This window comes from Netta rufina, assembly GCF_964035555.1.
Source record: "Netta rufina genome assembly, chromosome: 18".
Taxonomy (NCBI): Eukaryota; Metazoa; Chordata; class Aves; order Anseriformes; family Anatidae; genus Netta; species Netta rufina.
The window spans coordinates 8,753,748-8,769,017 of NC_140142.1; the positions used below are offsets into that span (position 1 = coordinate 8,753,748).

Genomic DNA, 15,270 nt, shown 5'->3' on the forward strand with positions numbered 1-15,270 from the left:
ATTTGACGACGTCCATCTTGCCATTTTATTCCTAAAAACTGGATCTCTCGTGCAGGTCCTTTGACTTTATTTTGTTTTATGGCAAAACCGGCTTTCAGAAGGATTTGGACTATTTTCTTCCCTTTCTCGAAAACTTCCTCTGCTGTGTCACCCCACACAATAATGTCATCGATGTACTGCAGGTGTTCAGGAGCTTCCCCCTGCTCCAGTGCAGACCGGATCAGTCCATGGTAGGGCTGTGTTTCCACCCCTGGGGCAGTCGATTCCAAGTATATTGGACTCCCCTCCAAGTGAAAGCAAACTGTGGCCTGCACTCTGCTGCTAGAGGGATGGAGAAAAATGCATTAGCGATATCAATTGTGGCGTACCACTTGGCTGCCTTCGATTCAAGTTCGTACTGAAGTTCCAGCATGTCCGGCACTGCAGCACTCAGTGGTGGCGTCACTTCGTTCAGGCCACGATAGTCCACTGTTAGTCTCCACTCGCCATTAGACTTTCGCACTGGCCATATGGGACTATTGAAAGGTGAATGAGTCTTGCTGATCACTCCTTGGCTCTCCAATTGACGAATTAGCTTATGGATGGGAATCAGGGAGTCCCGGTTAGTGCGATATTGCCGCCGGTGCACAGTTGTGGTAGCGATTGGCACTTGCTGTTCTTCGACCCTCAGCAACCCCACAACAGAGGGGTCCTCTGAGAGACCAGGCAAGGTAGAGAATTGTTTAATGCCCTCTGTCTCTAAAGCAGCTATACCAAAAGCCCACCGGAACCCTTTTGGGTCCTTGCAATATCCTCTTCTGAGATAGTCTATGCCAAGGATACATGGAGCATCCGGGCCAGTCACAATACGGTGCTTTTCCCACTCATTCCCAGTCAGACTCACTTCAGCCTCCAATACAGTCAACCGCTGAGATCCCCCTGTCACTCCACAAATATAGATGGGCTCTGGTCCTTTATAGCTTGATGGCATTATAGTGCATTGTGCACCGGTGTCTACTAAAGCCTTATACTTCTGTGCGTCTGATGTGCCAGGCCATCGAATCCACACAGTCCAATAAACTCGATTATCCCTTTCCTCCCCCTGGCTGGAGGCAGGGCCTCCCTAATCCTGGTCGGAATCTTCTTCGTTTCTGTGTTTGAAGGACTGTCTGCTGGAAGTTGGAGCAGGAAGAAAATTAATTCTGTTCTAACTGAAACCAGGACATGGTGAGAAGAGAATATTCTGCTCCAAGCATGAAGAAGAGAAAAAAGACCTGGGTAGCACAACCTGAGTAGGAGATGGCTGTTGTCTTCCTCAGGGAATTGGCCATGGCTTTGGGGACAGTGGTGGTAATAGTGCCCAGGTCGAGGAGGGCGAGGTTGAGGAGGAAGAAGTACATGGGGGTGTGGAGGCGGTGGTCACAGGCTATGGCTGGGAGGATGAGGCCGTTGCCCAGGAGGGCAGCCAGGTAGATGCCCAGGAAGAGCGCGAAGTGCAGGAGCTGCAGCTCTCGTGTGTCTGTAAATGGCAGGAGGAGGAACTCATTGGGGAAGCTGCTGTTGGACATTTTCTTCCTGTGGGCATGGTTGTCTGTCCATGGAGGAAAACACACAAACCGTCAGGACACAAAACGTCACAAAACGTCAGGGTCTCTGAGCAGAATCGACTCTGTTTCTCACAGATTCCTTACACACTCAGTTCCATTTTCCCCTGCTCAGGATGGCATACTTACAGCTCCCTGGCTGGTGCTCTGTTCTGTTTTGTTTGAGTGAACTGTGAGGAACACAATTCCCTGCCTGAGGGCTCCTTCACAGGACACTCAGCTTACCCCAACCCTGCTGCCCCAAAGAGCTGACATACCCAATGGCCCCAGCATAAGAGAAAGGAAGCAACACAGAGAGGTAGAGGGAAAAGGACAAGCAGCATGACCGAGAAAGGGGAGGGATAGATGAGCAAGCAGGAAGGGGTCACTCTGCCCAGCCGTGCCTGCTGCCTACCAGGCAGCACCATGACAGAACAGTGGCTCTCAGCCCTTTGCAGGACAGTGGGACAGGGCACAGAACTGGAGAGGCAGACCTTCCTTCTTCTGGGGCTCTGGCTACCCAGGAGGCAGCTCCTGCCCAGGATCCCCCAGCCCAGAGGGCAGAGGCTCTGCTGGGTGGGAGAGGAGAGCTGAGGGGGGTTGCTCAGGGATGGAACCTGCACTGCAGGGGATGGTAGGAGGTGCCTGTCTATCCTCTGCAGCAGGGTTTCCCTTTGCAGTTCCTTTTCTCCCTGCCTATTTCTGCTGCCTGCAGGAGTCCATTCCAGGAGCTCCTTTTCTTTCCCCATGTCTGTGCCCTTCCAGTGCTCACACACCCCATCCCATCTGCTGTCTGCTCAGCTCTGTCCTGCACCTTTTCAGTGTGTGTAGGTGCTGAAGAGCAGGCCACACAAGCCCTGATTAAACTGGGAAGGTGATGCTGCTGCATTATGAATGACTGAGGATGCTGAAGGCACTTTCTGAGGTTCCTCATAAAAATTGAGGTGACAGAAACTCCAAATCTTCTGTACTCTGTACAGCTCTGTTTCCATTCCTATCCTGACGAACCAAAGAAACCTGAAAGCACAGCATCAGGAAAGCCCAGACCACATCAGGCAACCACAGACTGGACCTTCTGTCTGAAAAGTCCTGCTGATATGGCCTAGGGGTGCTGTGGAGCTGTGAGCATCCTGCCTCAGGCATCAGCAGGACCCTGCCCTGCCCTGCACTGCCCTGCCCTGCCCTGCCCTGCCAGGAGGCTCCTTCCATCCACAGCTGCACCCTGGGCAGCTCCCTGGGCAGGCTGAGTGCTGAGCCTGGCAGGCAGCAGAGGTTCTGCCCAGGTACACAGCCCCTGGGTCACAGCAGGGACCCTGCTCTGCACCACAGCCCTGGCCACCCCTGCCTGCACCCTGCCTGCACAGCCTGCAGCCAGCCCGGTGATTAGGAAGCCTCACGTCCTGTCCTTCTGACAGCTTTGTCAGGTAATCAGTATTCCAGGGAATGTCTATCCCTGTTCTCTGTACTAGAGAAGCCAGCACAGCTCCTGTGACATGTCTTATAAGCCATGGGAACTGGCAGCTATAGAAGAACCCTGTAGGATACTGCATTTCCTGCCCTCACTCAGACACTTACCATGTTACAGCTGTGAAGATTTCTCCCGCAGTGAGCTCTCAGCATCCCCCCTCCACTCTGCCTTTAACATCTCCCTCCCTTCTCTCAGTCACCCTTGTCCTCTGCAGGCTGTGCCCCCAGCCCTGCTGCGCTGTGCAGAGGATCTGCTCCTGGGCAGAGCTGTCTCTCTGCAGTGCTGCCCGCTTGCCAGGAGCTCCCCTTGGGCCCAGGAACCCGGCCCAACTCATCAGCACAGCTCCAGCCCAATGCGTCCCTGTGTCTACCCCTTCAGCCTCCCTGGAGGTGTCCCTGGACCTCCAGGGGAATTGACTTTGAAAGTGAAGCAATCCCTGATGTTCCTTCCCTCCACTGGACAAGGGAACTCATTTCCAGCACTGTTGTTATGCATTATCAGATAAACAATATGGGGAATGACACAGAATCACCTTTCCATGTCCTGGTTTCAGGTAGGTATTCCATGCAAGGACCTGGAGAGATTTTTCTTTCTCCTGGTGAGGAAAGGATTTCAGCTTAGTCAACCAGGACATCTCATTCTTTGCAGTCCAGAAGCTAGAAGGGGGTTCAGCTCCCTCCCGTGCCTTACACAAGCCCACAGGATTCCTCTTGCCTGGGCACAAACCAGGCATCTGCATGTAATCTGCTTGCCTCAGCTCCCAGCACATTGAATGGAGACAGAGGCCAGGAGGGAGCTGATTTTCCAGAGGTGGCCAGAGACAGATGCAGGTAACTGCATGCTCTGATGGATTAATTGTGGGAGCCAGGGAGTATCCGAGAGCATCATTTTTAAGTGCAGGGAGATTTTCTTGGGCTAACAGAAATGAGAGCAGATGCCTACATTTAGCACCACTGAATCTTTTTAGTGTCCATTAGTATTTTCTGAGCAACCTACACTGCTTTCACTTGACGATATGGAGTCATGTAGCACAGGGAGAGCTAAGTTTCTGTCTTCTCCATCAACCATGTTTACAACATCTCCATTACTGACCATAATGGCAGTGGCCTCATGGACATCTCCACATTGCCTAAGCCAATTCAGGGAAGGTTCTTGATTTTGTTATGGCCAAATACCGGGCCTGTAGCGCTACATCAGATGTCAAGACTCTCACACAAAACTACCTGTGGCTGGAAGGGCCAGCACTGGTCCTGGGAAGGAAAGCCATCACCATCCAGAGCAAACGCATGGCAGAAAACCAAGGCAGCAATTGCAGACAGTTTGCTCCCTCCCTCCACTTTTACTCAGCCTCTTGATGTCATTGAACAAGCCAACAGTTTTCACAGAGTGCCTGTCAGCAGCACCTGGTTGTTCCTGGAGATCAGCTTCACCTCTGCCAGAGGCCTTCAGGGGCTGCAGAGACACACCTGGCAGCAAATCTGTTTCCTGCCAGGCCTGTCCAGGGCATCCCAGCTCTGATTCTCTCTGTCCTTGGGGACAGCAGGGTTTTCTCTCTCTGTTGACGTCCCATTTCAACTGTACGTTCCCAACTGCTGTCCACTCCAGCATGTCTCTGGCTTTAAAGTCTTTGCACACGTGGAGTTTTGGAAATTTGCTACCAGGCTTCCCAAAGGAAAAGAAACATCTTGGCCTGATGTCAGAGCTGAGGGACATAAGGAAGGAGATAGAGGACTTAGGTGCCAGATCTCAAAGCAGCATTTCTGGGCCTGTTCAGGAGGCTGTTAGTGGAGATCTCATTGTCAGTAGCCCTGAAAGGCAGAAAAGCTCATTGCCATAAAACATTCCTCTGCAAAAGTTGCATGCAGATTTCAAGAAGGTCCACGAGATGAGCTGGGGAGCTAAAGCTTGCTTAGTATTACTTTGGTTGAGGAGTCTTTTCCAGAGCATGTCCTCTTGGATCTCATTGCTTGGAGTATTGATAAGAAAGTGACTGAAAGTGAGGGTAGACCATACCTGACCACCTGCAATATTTCCTAGGATGAAATGACCACATCTCTGAGTGAAAGGAGAGGAGTGGGTCTCATTTACCTGGATTCAATACAATCCCCCACAGTATTCCCTTTTCCAATAATAACAGTGTTGGAGGGATAGGCCAATTGAAACGCCATGATGTCCAACAAGGACAAAACCCCATTTCTGCTTCTGAGGTGGACAACTGCCCTACTGTGACACAGGCTAGGGGCTGTCTAGATTTATAGAATAGAATTTAAGTGGATCAAAACAAATTGAGCCAAATGGAACAGAATAGTTCAGTTTGAAGAGACCTTCAAAGGGTATCTGGTACAAGTGACCAATCTCTTGAGGGCTAACCCGGAAGTCAGAGACTGTATATGAGAGCATTGTCTAAATGCCTCTCTGACACTGACAGGCCTGAGGCATCAACCAGGTCTCTAGGAAGCCTGTTCCTGTGTTTGACCACCCTCACAGAAGTGAAAGGTTTCTTATCTCCAGTGTGAACCTCTCCTTGTGTAGCTTTGTTGTTATTCTGTCGCGTTAAGGGGTGTAGCTGATTAACCGTTACGGGCCCGGTCAGGTTCAGGGTACTGAACCAGTCGGACATTCACCAAAAACACATTAACCGCCTGGGGGTCCAGTCAGACATTCACCATCAACGCATTAACGGCCTGGGGGTCCATTCAGGCATTCACCAAAAATGCATTAACCGCCTGGGGGTCCGTTCGGACATTCACCAAAAATGCATTAACCGCCTGGGGGTCTGGTTAGATTCAGAACACTGAACTATCACGGATAACCACCCTCACCCTCGTTGCACTTAATGAGAGTTATCACAATGCAATCAAGTATGGTTTATTACAGCAACAGATAATCAGGTTCTTTTGGATTGCCGGCGATAGTGACTGTCTGCAAAAGCAAGCTAGTATGCGTAAAATACATAGGGGTTGTAGGTGTTATAGATGTTACAGATGTTATAGGTGTTGCAGATGTTACAGATGTTACAGGTGTTATAGATGTTATAGATGTTACAGATATTATAGATGTTATAGGTGTTGCAGGTGTTACAGATATTACAGGTGCGCAGCCTAGAAATAAACGCGTTAAAAGGATCAAAGACTCTATAGAGGTTTATAAGCAAGTATTCAGATCTCACCCAAAGGCGTCCCAATGGGGGGGAAGAGAGGCTCAGCCCGTCGACTGATCCCAGGAGTCAGGAGGTCCTAAGGATGTTGTCCTTGGGATGGTATCTCCCCTGACGGTGGTATCTTCCCTAACATCCCCTGTCTCTTGGGCCAATTTATATTATTTTCTATGTTTTAGGTGGAGCTTGAGTGGCTCTAGTCAAGCATATCTTAGTTATGATTGGTGTAAAGTTTTCCCGTCTCCGTTTAAAGTAATAGGCTCCGAGAAATTCAGAGCGCATGCTCAGTGAGGGATGGTCGCACCTTGGAGGCGGGTAGCTTTTGGGATGGAGGTGTGTTTTGGTATTATAATGATATTATAATGAGCAAAAAGTACACTAGGGTACAGCATTTGTCAAAACATGACAGGTCTTTGGCTTAGGGTGGCAAAAAGTGCAGCTTTGTGCACAAGAACAATCGAGGCCCCACCTGATTACAGAGCCTAGCTGTGGTGTCTCCACTCCACTCTACGCTCCGTGCTGTTCCTTGGAGCTAGCACACCAAGTTTCCCCAGCACGACAGCATCTAAGGTTGGGAGCCTAGGGAACGCTCAGGTAATGCAGTTATGCCCTACCCTGAAAGCCTCTTCAATGCTGTACCTTTTCCTTAAAAATGTGAATGTTAGTTTTATTTTCCTAGTTACTTCAGGCATTTACACCACACATTCCCACACATTCTGTCAGTTACCAGGGAGAAAAGATTGTCACCTCCCTCTCCACTTCTCCTTCTCTGGAAGTTGTCAAGAGTAATGAGGTCACCCCTCAGCCTTCTTTTCTCCAGACTAGACAACCCAAGTGTCCTCAGGCTCTCCTCACAGGACATGCCTTCCAGCCCACCTTTGCTGTCCTCCTCTGGATGCTTTCAGCTCCACATCTTTCTTCTATTGTGAACACCAGAATTGCATACATGATTTAAGGGGAGGCTGCACCAATGCTCAATATAGCTGAAAACTCACCTCTTTTGACCATCTGTCTGTGCTGTGCTTAATGCATCCCAAGATGGTTTTTGCCCTCTTGTCTGCCAGGGCACCCTGCTGGCTGATGTTGAGCCTGCTGTCAAGCAGCACCTTGAGAGCCCTTTCTGCTGAGCTGCTCTCTAGCCACTTGTCTCCCAGTCTGTGCTGGACCTGTGTCCAGCATTACTCTGTAATCATCTGAGGTGATCAGCTCCAGGCAGTCACTTTCTCCAGAGCAGTGGCAGATCACAGCCTACAAGGGTTTCCTGAGCAAGGACAGTACCAGGGGAGTGCAGAGACCTGCCTAGAGCTTGCAGCTCTCACCAGAGTGGCTGACAAAGCATGGGCATTGATGGCAACCAACCCCCACCCCCACGAGTGCCAGTGACCAGGAGCATGGCCAACAATGTGGGGAAACGGAGTGGGTCTGGTTGGTGCTGTTGTTGGTGCAGCCATTGGCCCAGGAGGTGCACGGAGGGCACCCAGTGAGGGAGGGCCATTCAGCAAAGGGTGGGAGGCACCAGGTACACCTGCACCCCACACCCAGGCCTGCACAGCCTGAGGGCATGCACCCCACTGATCCTCAAGGCAGAACAGTAGCCACTCATCTCTGGGCAGAGGCTGCAGCTCCAGCTGGGCCACCAGCACCATCTGCCCCAGCGGTGGCTGATGCCTGCACCCAGACAGAGCTGCCGAGGAGTGAGGCTGCCGTGCAGACCTCAGGCTGCTGGAAGTGCCCAGGCCTTTCCCCTGGGGCAGGGGCAGGCAGTAGAATTGCCTGCCAAAGGTGCGCCCAGTTGGAGGACCTCCTGCAGCAGGGGGCCGAGCTGCAGGAGGCAGGGAGAAGGCTGCATAGCAGCAAGGAGGCTGATGAGGAGTTGGAAGGCTGGATCCTGCAGTCTGCAGGGCACCCACAGCCCACAGCCAAATAACCCAAAACTCCCTCGCTGCACTCACAGAAGGGAGGGGGGCCAATATCGCCAGAGGATGGAACGTGGCAACGACAAGGGAAGAAGAGTCTTCCCCCAAAGCCTGAGGTGCCCTTACAGAAAACGTCACCTCTCTATTGATGGAAAAGGAAAGACCTGTGGCAGGGGGTTGGAGCTGGGTTAGACACACCAGTCTGTTCCCCACATAATGGTTAGGGCAATCCCAAGCACAAACACAGGCCAGAAAGAATGGATTGAGAGTAGCCCTGATGAGAAGGACCTGAGGGTGCTGGTTGAAGAGAAGCTCAACATGAGTCAGGAATGTCCACTTGCAGCCCCAAAAGCCTACAGTATCCTGGGCTGCATCTAAAGCAGAGTGACCAGCAGGTTGAGGGAGGTGATTCTTCCTCTCTTCTCTGTTCTTGTGAGAACCCACCTGGAGTTCTGCATCCAGCTCCGGGGCCCCAGCACAACAGACACATAAGATTTTGGACATAGGACTTAGAGAGTGGGACCATAGCAGAGCCACAGCAATAATCAGTGGAGTGGAACACCTCTCCTGTGAAGGCAGGCTGAGTCAGCTGGGTTCGTTGAGCCTAGAGAAGAGAAGACTCTGGGGGGAATCTTTTTCTTGCCTTCCAGTACTTAAAGGGAATTTACAAGTAACATGGGGAGCGACTTTTTCCAACTCCAACCAATTTGTGATTCAGTCATTCTGGAATGTCTTGCAATGTCTCTGAGAACTTTTCTGTAGTATCATTGCACCAGCTGTACTCCAGGTTCCCAAGGGCAGAGACTCATTTTGAGAATGACACCACTCACTGTGTAACCTTGAGGAGCAGGGATTACAAACAGCGGTGAGGCCTCAAAACACAGCATTGTCATGCACTCTAACTCCACAGTCTAGCCCTTTCTTCCCTGAGTCAGAAGGGACCTCTGGAGGTGTTCACTACCATAATCTTCTCTGAGCAGTTATAGCTTTACGGTAGATCAGGTTAGTCAGTGCTTTCTGCAGCTGGGTATTGAAATGTCTGAGCCCATGACCCAGTGCTGATCCACAGTAGCTGTTCCACCATTACAGACGCTGATGCCAGCAGGAAGATGGAGCTGGTCAAATTTCAAAGATTAGCTCCCCTTGGGTAGTGGGGAATGGCCATCCCCACACTCCCCACAAGTGGTCCCCAAGCTGCTGCTGCTGCTGCACACAACAACCAGGCTGTGGTTCTGTACCAGACAGAGGTACTTTACGAAGGGAGAAATGAATCACTCCACAGCTTCCCTCTCCTCTGCCTGCTGGGTGCCCACTCTCTTCCCTGAGATTGAGGAGTCACAGGTTCCCTGAAATACCTGGCTTTAGTTCTTTCACTGTGGCTGAGCTCACAGTGGGAGATCTCTCACTTTCAGAGGGGCTGCAGTCACTGCTCACACCAGGCTCCTGTGTCCCTGGAGGTATCCTGGGCTCTGCAGGCAGCTCCAGATTCCCCTCCTGAAGGACATCACCTATGGATCACATGTGGGAATGGCCCTGGCTCTGTAACGCAGTGACCATTCGCTGCCTCTGCTGTCAGCAGACACCCATGGGTGAGTGTTAAATCTAGTCCTTGGTCTCTGACAGGTCACAATGCAAAAATGAGCTATTCCCTCCTGAACTGAAGCAGGTACAGATCCTTGTGGGGAGCAATTCTTTGGGCCTATTCTTGACACATTTTTGGGGGGAAGGAAGTCCCAGCCTTCAGGCATTGCACTGGGGTAATTCCATTTTATTACTGAGATGTCATGAGAGAGTCTTCACTGACTCACAGTGTTAGGTGCACATCTATACGGCCTACTAATGGGTCAGTATAAGCTTGTTCATTCACAGCAGTGGGGGGAATCCAAATATTTATGTACAAATGCAAGGAACAGAAGCAGTAATAATAACACAACCCCCTAAAAAAATAATAATTAATAATAATAATAATGAGTACAAAGACAACACAAGCTTGGAAGGGGATGTACTTGTATTCATTATTGGACAGTGAAGGGATCTTTATAAGTACTGGAAAACATTCCCCAAATCTGTCTCCTAACTGCACACTTGAGCTCCTTGTTTTGCATGCTGTAGATGAGGGGGTTCAGAGCTGGGGGCACCACGGAGTACAGAACGGCCAGCAAAAGGTTGAGGAATGGAGAAGAGATGGAGGGGGGCTTCAGGTAGGCAAATATGCCAGTGCTGATGAACAGGGAGACCACAGCCAGGTGAGGGAGGCATGTGGAAAAGGCTTTGTGCCGGCCCTGCTGCAAGGGGATCCTCAGCACAGCCTTGAAGATCTGCACATAAGACAGCACAAGGAAAACAAAACACCCAGATAATAAACAGGCACTAACCACAAGAAGCCCAGCTTCTCTGAGGTACGCATCTGAGCAGGAGAGCTTGAGGATCTGGGGAAGTTCACAGAAGAACTGGCCTAGGGCATTGCCTTGGCAAAGGGGAAGGGAAAATGTATTGGCAGTGTGCAGCACAGCATAGAGAGAAGTACTGCCCCAGAGAACTGCTATCATGTTGATACAAGTACTGTTGGCCATTATTGTGCCATAGTGCAGGGGTTTGCAGATGGCAACGTAGCGGTCATAGGCCATGATGATGAGAAGATAAAACTCTGCTGAGACAAAAAGAATAAAGAAAAAGACCTGGGTAGCACAGCCTGCATAGGAAATGGTCGTGGTATCCCACAGGGAATTGGCCATGGCTTCGGGAACAGTGGTGGAGATGGAGCCCAGGTCAAGGAGGGCAAGGTTGAGGAGGAAGAAGTACATGGGGGTGTGGAGGCGGTGGTCGCAGGCTATGGCTGTGAGGATGAGGCTGTTGCCCAGGAGGGCAGCCAGGTAGATGCCCAAGAAGAGCGCGAAGTGCAGGAGCTGCAGCTCGCGTGTGTCTGTGAATGGCAGGAGGAGGAACTCTGTGGGGAAGGTGCTGTTGGACATTTGCAGCCTCAGGACAGGACTGGCTATCCATGGAGGAAAAAAGCAGAGACAAGTTAGAGAGACTTCTCTGAGCAAGATTCACACCTCCCACAGAAATTACCCTTCCCTGATCTGAATGAGGAATGAGTCAGCTTATCTCCAACCCTCCCAAGTGGATGACAGGCGTGTCTGACAGTTTAAAATGAAGCTTGGGCACCTTGTTCCCAAAAAGATGCCCTCAGGGCAGGACCCAGCATTTCATGTCAGAACAGAAGCTTACACACACCTGCACCCCAGACAAGAGAGTAGGAGACCCACACACAGGTGGATTTTTGCCGAGGCGATCGGCTCCGGGGCAGACGCGTTCTGCAGCGGAGCGGGGGATCGGGCCAGGCAGGGCTAATTTTTTTTTTTTTCCGGCATCGAGCCTACTGGAGGGAGCCGCCAGGACCCGGCAGCCCTCGTGAGGGAGGCTGACGAGGCGAAGGCGGAGCCAGCAGCGCCCCCTCCCCAGCCATTCAAAAGCTGCCCCTAGGGAGCGCGAGCGACCAGGAGCGCGGCGAACAGGACGGGCAAACAGGGCGTGGCGCGTCAGAAGGGAGTGGCGCGGCAGTTCGCGCAGGCAGGGCGCGCAGGCAGGGCAGAGCACTCCCCCTACACACAAACAACACCTCGTTAACAACAGCCGTAGCTAGGTGATAATGGTCGCCACCAGGCACGGCGCGCTCTCCAGGAAGTCGGTACACACGCAGACCGACTACCCGTTAAAAAATGCCGCAGTTCAGGTCACCGGATGCAAGGAGTGTCTGAGCCTGTTGCTGCCATCGGCGGGAGGCAGAGAAACTGCGTGCGTGAGGTGCGAGCAGGTGGATGACCTGGTCCGCATGGTGGCGGAGCTCAAGGAGGAGGTGGAGAGGTTGAGGGCCATCAGGGAGTGTGAGCGGGAGATAGACTTCTGGAGTAACTCCCTGCAGGGCCTCAAGGGGAGGTGCCGAGGTGAGACTCCTCAAATGGGGGCGGACCCCCTGCCCTGTCCCCGTCGGGCAGAGGGAGGGGATCTGGGAGCTGAGGAGGAATGGAAACAAGTCCCTGCTCGACATCGCAGGCGATCCCCTCCCCTTCCGGCCCCACCCTCCCAGGTGCCCTTACACAACAGGTTTGAGGCCCTAGAGATTGAGAGGCCGGTGTGTGAGGAAGAGGTAGCAAATGTTCCCAGGAGGATGCCTGGGGCGAGGAGGTCGACTCCGCGCCTCAGGACTGCCTCCACCAAGAAAGACAGGAGGGTTATTGTTGTTGGTGACTCGACTCTTAGGGGAACAGAGGGCCCTATTTGTCGGCCTGACCCTACCCGTAGGGAAGTCTGCTGTCTCCCTGGGGCCAGGGTCAGGGACGTTGCCAGGAAGCTTCCTAACCTGGTACGCCCCTCTGACTATTACCCCCTTTTGATAGTCCAGGCGGGCAGTGATAACATCGAAGAGAGAAGCCTCAAGGCTATCAAAAGGGACTTTAGGGGACTGGGTCGGTTAGTGGATGGAGCGGGAGTGCAGGTGGTGTTTTCGTCCATCCCTATGGTGGCAGGGAGGGGTTCAGAGAGGACACGGAAAGCTCACCTGTTAAACACGTGGCTCCGGGACTGGTGCCAACGCAGAAATCTTGGGTTTTTTGATCATGGGGCACTTTACTCAGCACCTGGCCTGATGGCCGCAGACGGGTCCCTATCTTTTAGGGGAAAAAGGATCCTGGGCCAGGAACTGGCAGGGCTCATTGAGAGGGCTTTAAACTAGGTAGGAAGGGGGATGGGGCTGAGGCTAGGATTGTTGGGGCTGTGCCAGGGGGAACAATGGCAAAGCTGGAGGATAAGGCTATGGCCCAGCTGAAGTGCATCTACACCAATGCACGCAGCATGGGTAACAAACAGGAGGAGCTGGAAGCCATCGTGCGGCAGGCAGGCTACGACTTGGTTGCCATCACGGAGACGTGGTGGGACCAGTCTCATGACTGGAGTGCTGCAATGCCTGGCTATAAGCTCTGTAGAAGGGACAGGCAGCATAGAAGGGGTGGTGGTGTGGCTCTCTATATTAGAGAGTCTTTCGAGGTTGTAGAACTCGAGGTTGGGAATGACAAGGTCGAGTCCCTTTGGGTTAGGATCGGCAGGGACAACAAGGCTAGTGTCCTGGTCGGGGTCTGCTATAGACCGCCGAACCAGGATGAGGAGACGGATGAGGAATTCTACAGGCAGCTGACAGAGGTTGCTAAATCATCAGCTCTTGTACTCGTGGGGGACTTCAACTTCCCTGACATATCCTGGAAGCACAACACAGCCCTGAGAAAGCAGTCTAGGAGGTTTCTGGAGAGCGTGGAAGATAGCTTCCTGACGCAGCTGGTTAGTGAACCTACCAGGGGTGGTGCCCCGCTAGACCTTCTCTTCACAAACAGAGAAGGACTGGTGGAGGACGTGATCGTCGGGAGCTGTCTTGGGCAGAGTGACCACGCAATGGTGGAGTTCACTATTCTTGGCGAGGCCAGGAAGGGGACCAGTAAAACCGCTGTATTGGACTTTCGAAGGGCTGACTTTGAGCTGCTCAGGACACTGGTTGGTGGAGTCCCTTGGGAGGTGGTTCTGAAGGGCAGAGGGGTCCAGGAAGGCTGGGCGCTCTTCAAGAGGGAAGTCTTAATGGCGCAGGAACGGTCTGTCCCCACGTGCCCAAAGACGAGCTGGCGGGGAAGAAGACCGGCCTGGCTCAACAGAGAATTGTGGCTTGATCTTAGGAGGAAAAAGAGGGTTTATAAGCTTTGGAAAAGTGGGCAGGCCACTAAGGAGGACTTTAAAGAAGTAGCGAGGCTGTGCAGGGACAAAATTAGGAAGGCCAAAGCTCATCTGGAGCTCAATCTGGCTACTGCCGTTAAAGATAACAAAAAACGTTTCTATAAATACATCAACACAAAAAGGAGGACTAAGGAGAATCTCCATCCTTTACTGGATGCGGGGGGAAACTTAGTTACAAGAGATGAGGAAAAGGCGGAGGTGCTCAATGCCTTCTTTGCCTCAGTCTTTAGCGGCAATACCGGATGTTCTCTGGATACTCAGTACCCTGAGCTGGTGGAAGGCGATGGGGAGCAGGATGTGGCCCTCATTATCCATGAAGAACTGGTTGGTGACCTGCTACGGCACTTAGATGTGCACAAGTCGATGGGGCCGGATGGGATCCACCCAAGGGTACTGAGGGAACTGGCAGAGGAGCTGGCCAAGCCACTTTCCATCATTTATCAACAGTCCTGGCTATCAGGGGAGGTTCCAATCGACTGGCGGCTAGCAAACGTGACGCCCATCTACAAGAAGGGCCGGAGGACAGACCCGGGAAACTACAGGCCTGTCAGTTTGACCTCAGTGCCAGGGAAGCTCATGGAGCAGATCCTCCTGAGAGTCATCATGCAGCAATTGCAGGGGAAGCAGGCGATCAGGCCCAGTCAGCATGGCTTTATGAAAGGCAGGTCATGCCTGACGAACCTGATCTCCTTCTATGACAGAGTGACGCGCTGGGTGGATGAGGGAAAGGCTGTGGATGTGGTCTACCTTGACTTCAGCAAGGCTTTTGACACCGTCTCCCACAGCATTCTCCTCAAGAAACTGGCTGCTCTTGGCTTGGACTGGCGCACGCTTCGCTGGGTTAGAAACTGGCTGGATAGCCGGGCCCAAAGAGTCGTGGTGAATGGAGCCAAGTCCAGTTGGAGGCCAGTCACTAGTGGCGTCCCCCAGGGCTCGGTGCTGGGGCCGGTCCTCTTTAATATCTTCATTGATGATCTGGACGAGGGCATCGAGTGCACCCTCAGTAAGTTCGCAGATGACACCAAGTTAGGTGCGTGTGTCGATCTGCTTGAGGGTAGGAAAGCTCTGCAGGAGGATCTGGATAGGCTGCACCGATGGGCTGAGGTCAACTGCATGAAGTTCAACAAGGCCAAGTGCCGGGTCCTGCACCTGGGGCGCAATAACCCCAAGCAGAGCTACAGGCTGGGAGATGAGTGGTTGGAGAGCTGCCAGGCAGAGAAGGACCTGGGAGTGATGGTGGATAGTCGGCTGAATATGAGCCAGCAGTGTGCTCAGGTGGCCAAGAAGGCCAACGGCATCCTGGCTTGTATCAGGAACAGCGTGACCAGCAGGGCTAGGGAGGTGATCGTCCCCCTGTACTCAGCTCTGGTGAGGCCGCACCTCGAGTAC

General features: G+C 52.5%; 1 protein-coding gene across 1 annotated transcript; it reads right to left on the reverse strand.

Annotated features, from left to right (window-relative positions):
- Positions 1-10,118: 10,118 nt before the first annotated feature.
- LOC311216382 (olfactory receptor 14A16-like) lies at positions 10,119-11,075 on the reverse strand (the record flags this gene model as incomplete). The annotated part of the gene is made up of 1 exon (XM_084297925.1): positions 10,119-11,075. One exon carries the CDS (start codon positions 11,073-11,075, stop codon positions 10,119-10,121), a length of 957 nt encoding a protein of 318 aa, XP_084154051.1.
- Between the last annotated feature and the right edge of the window lie 4,195 nt (positions 11,076-15,270).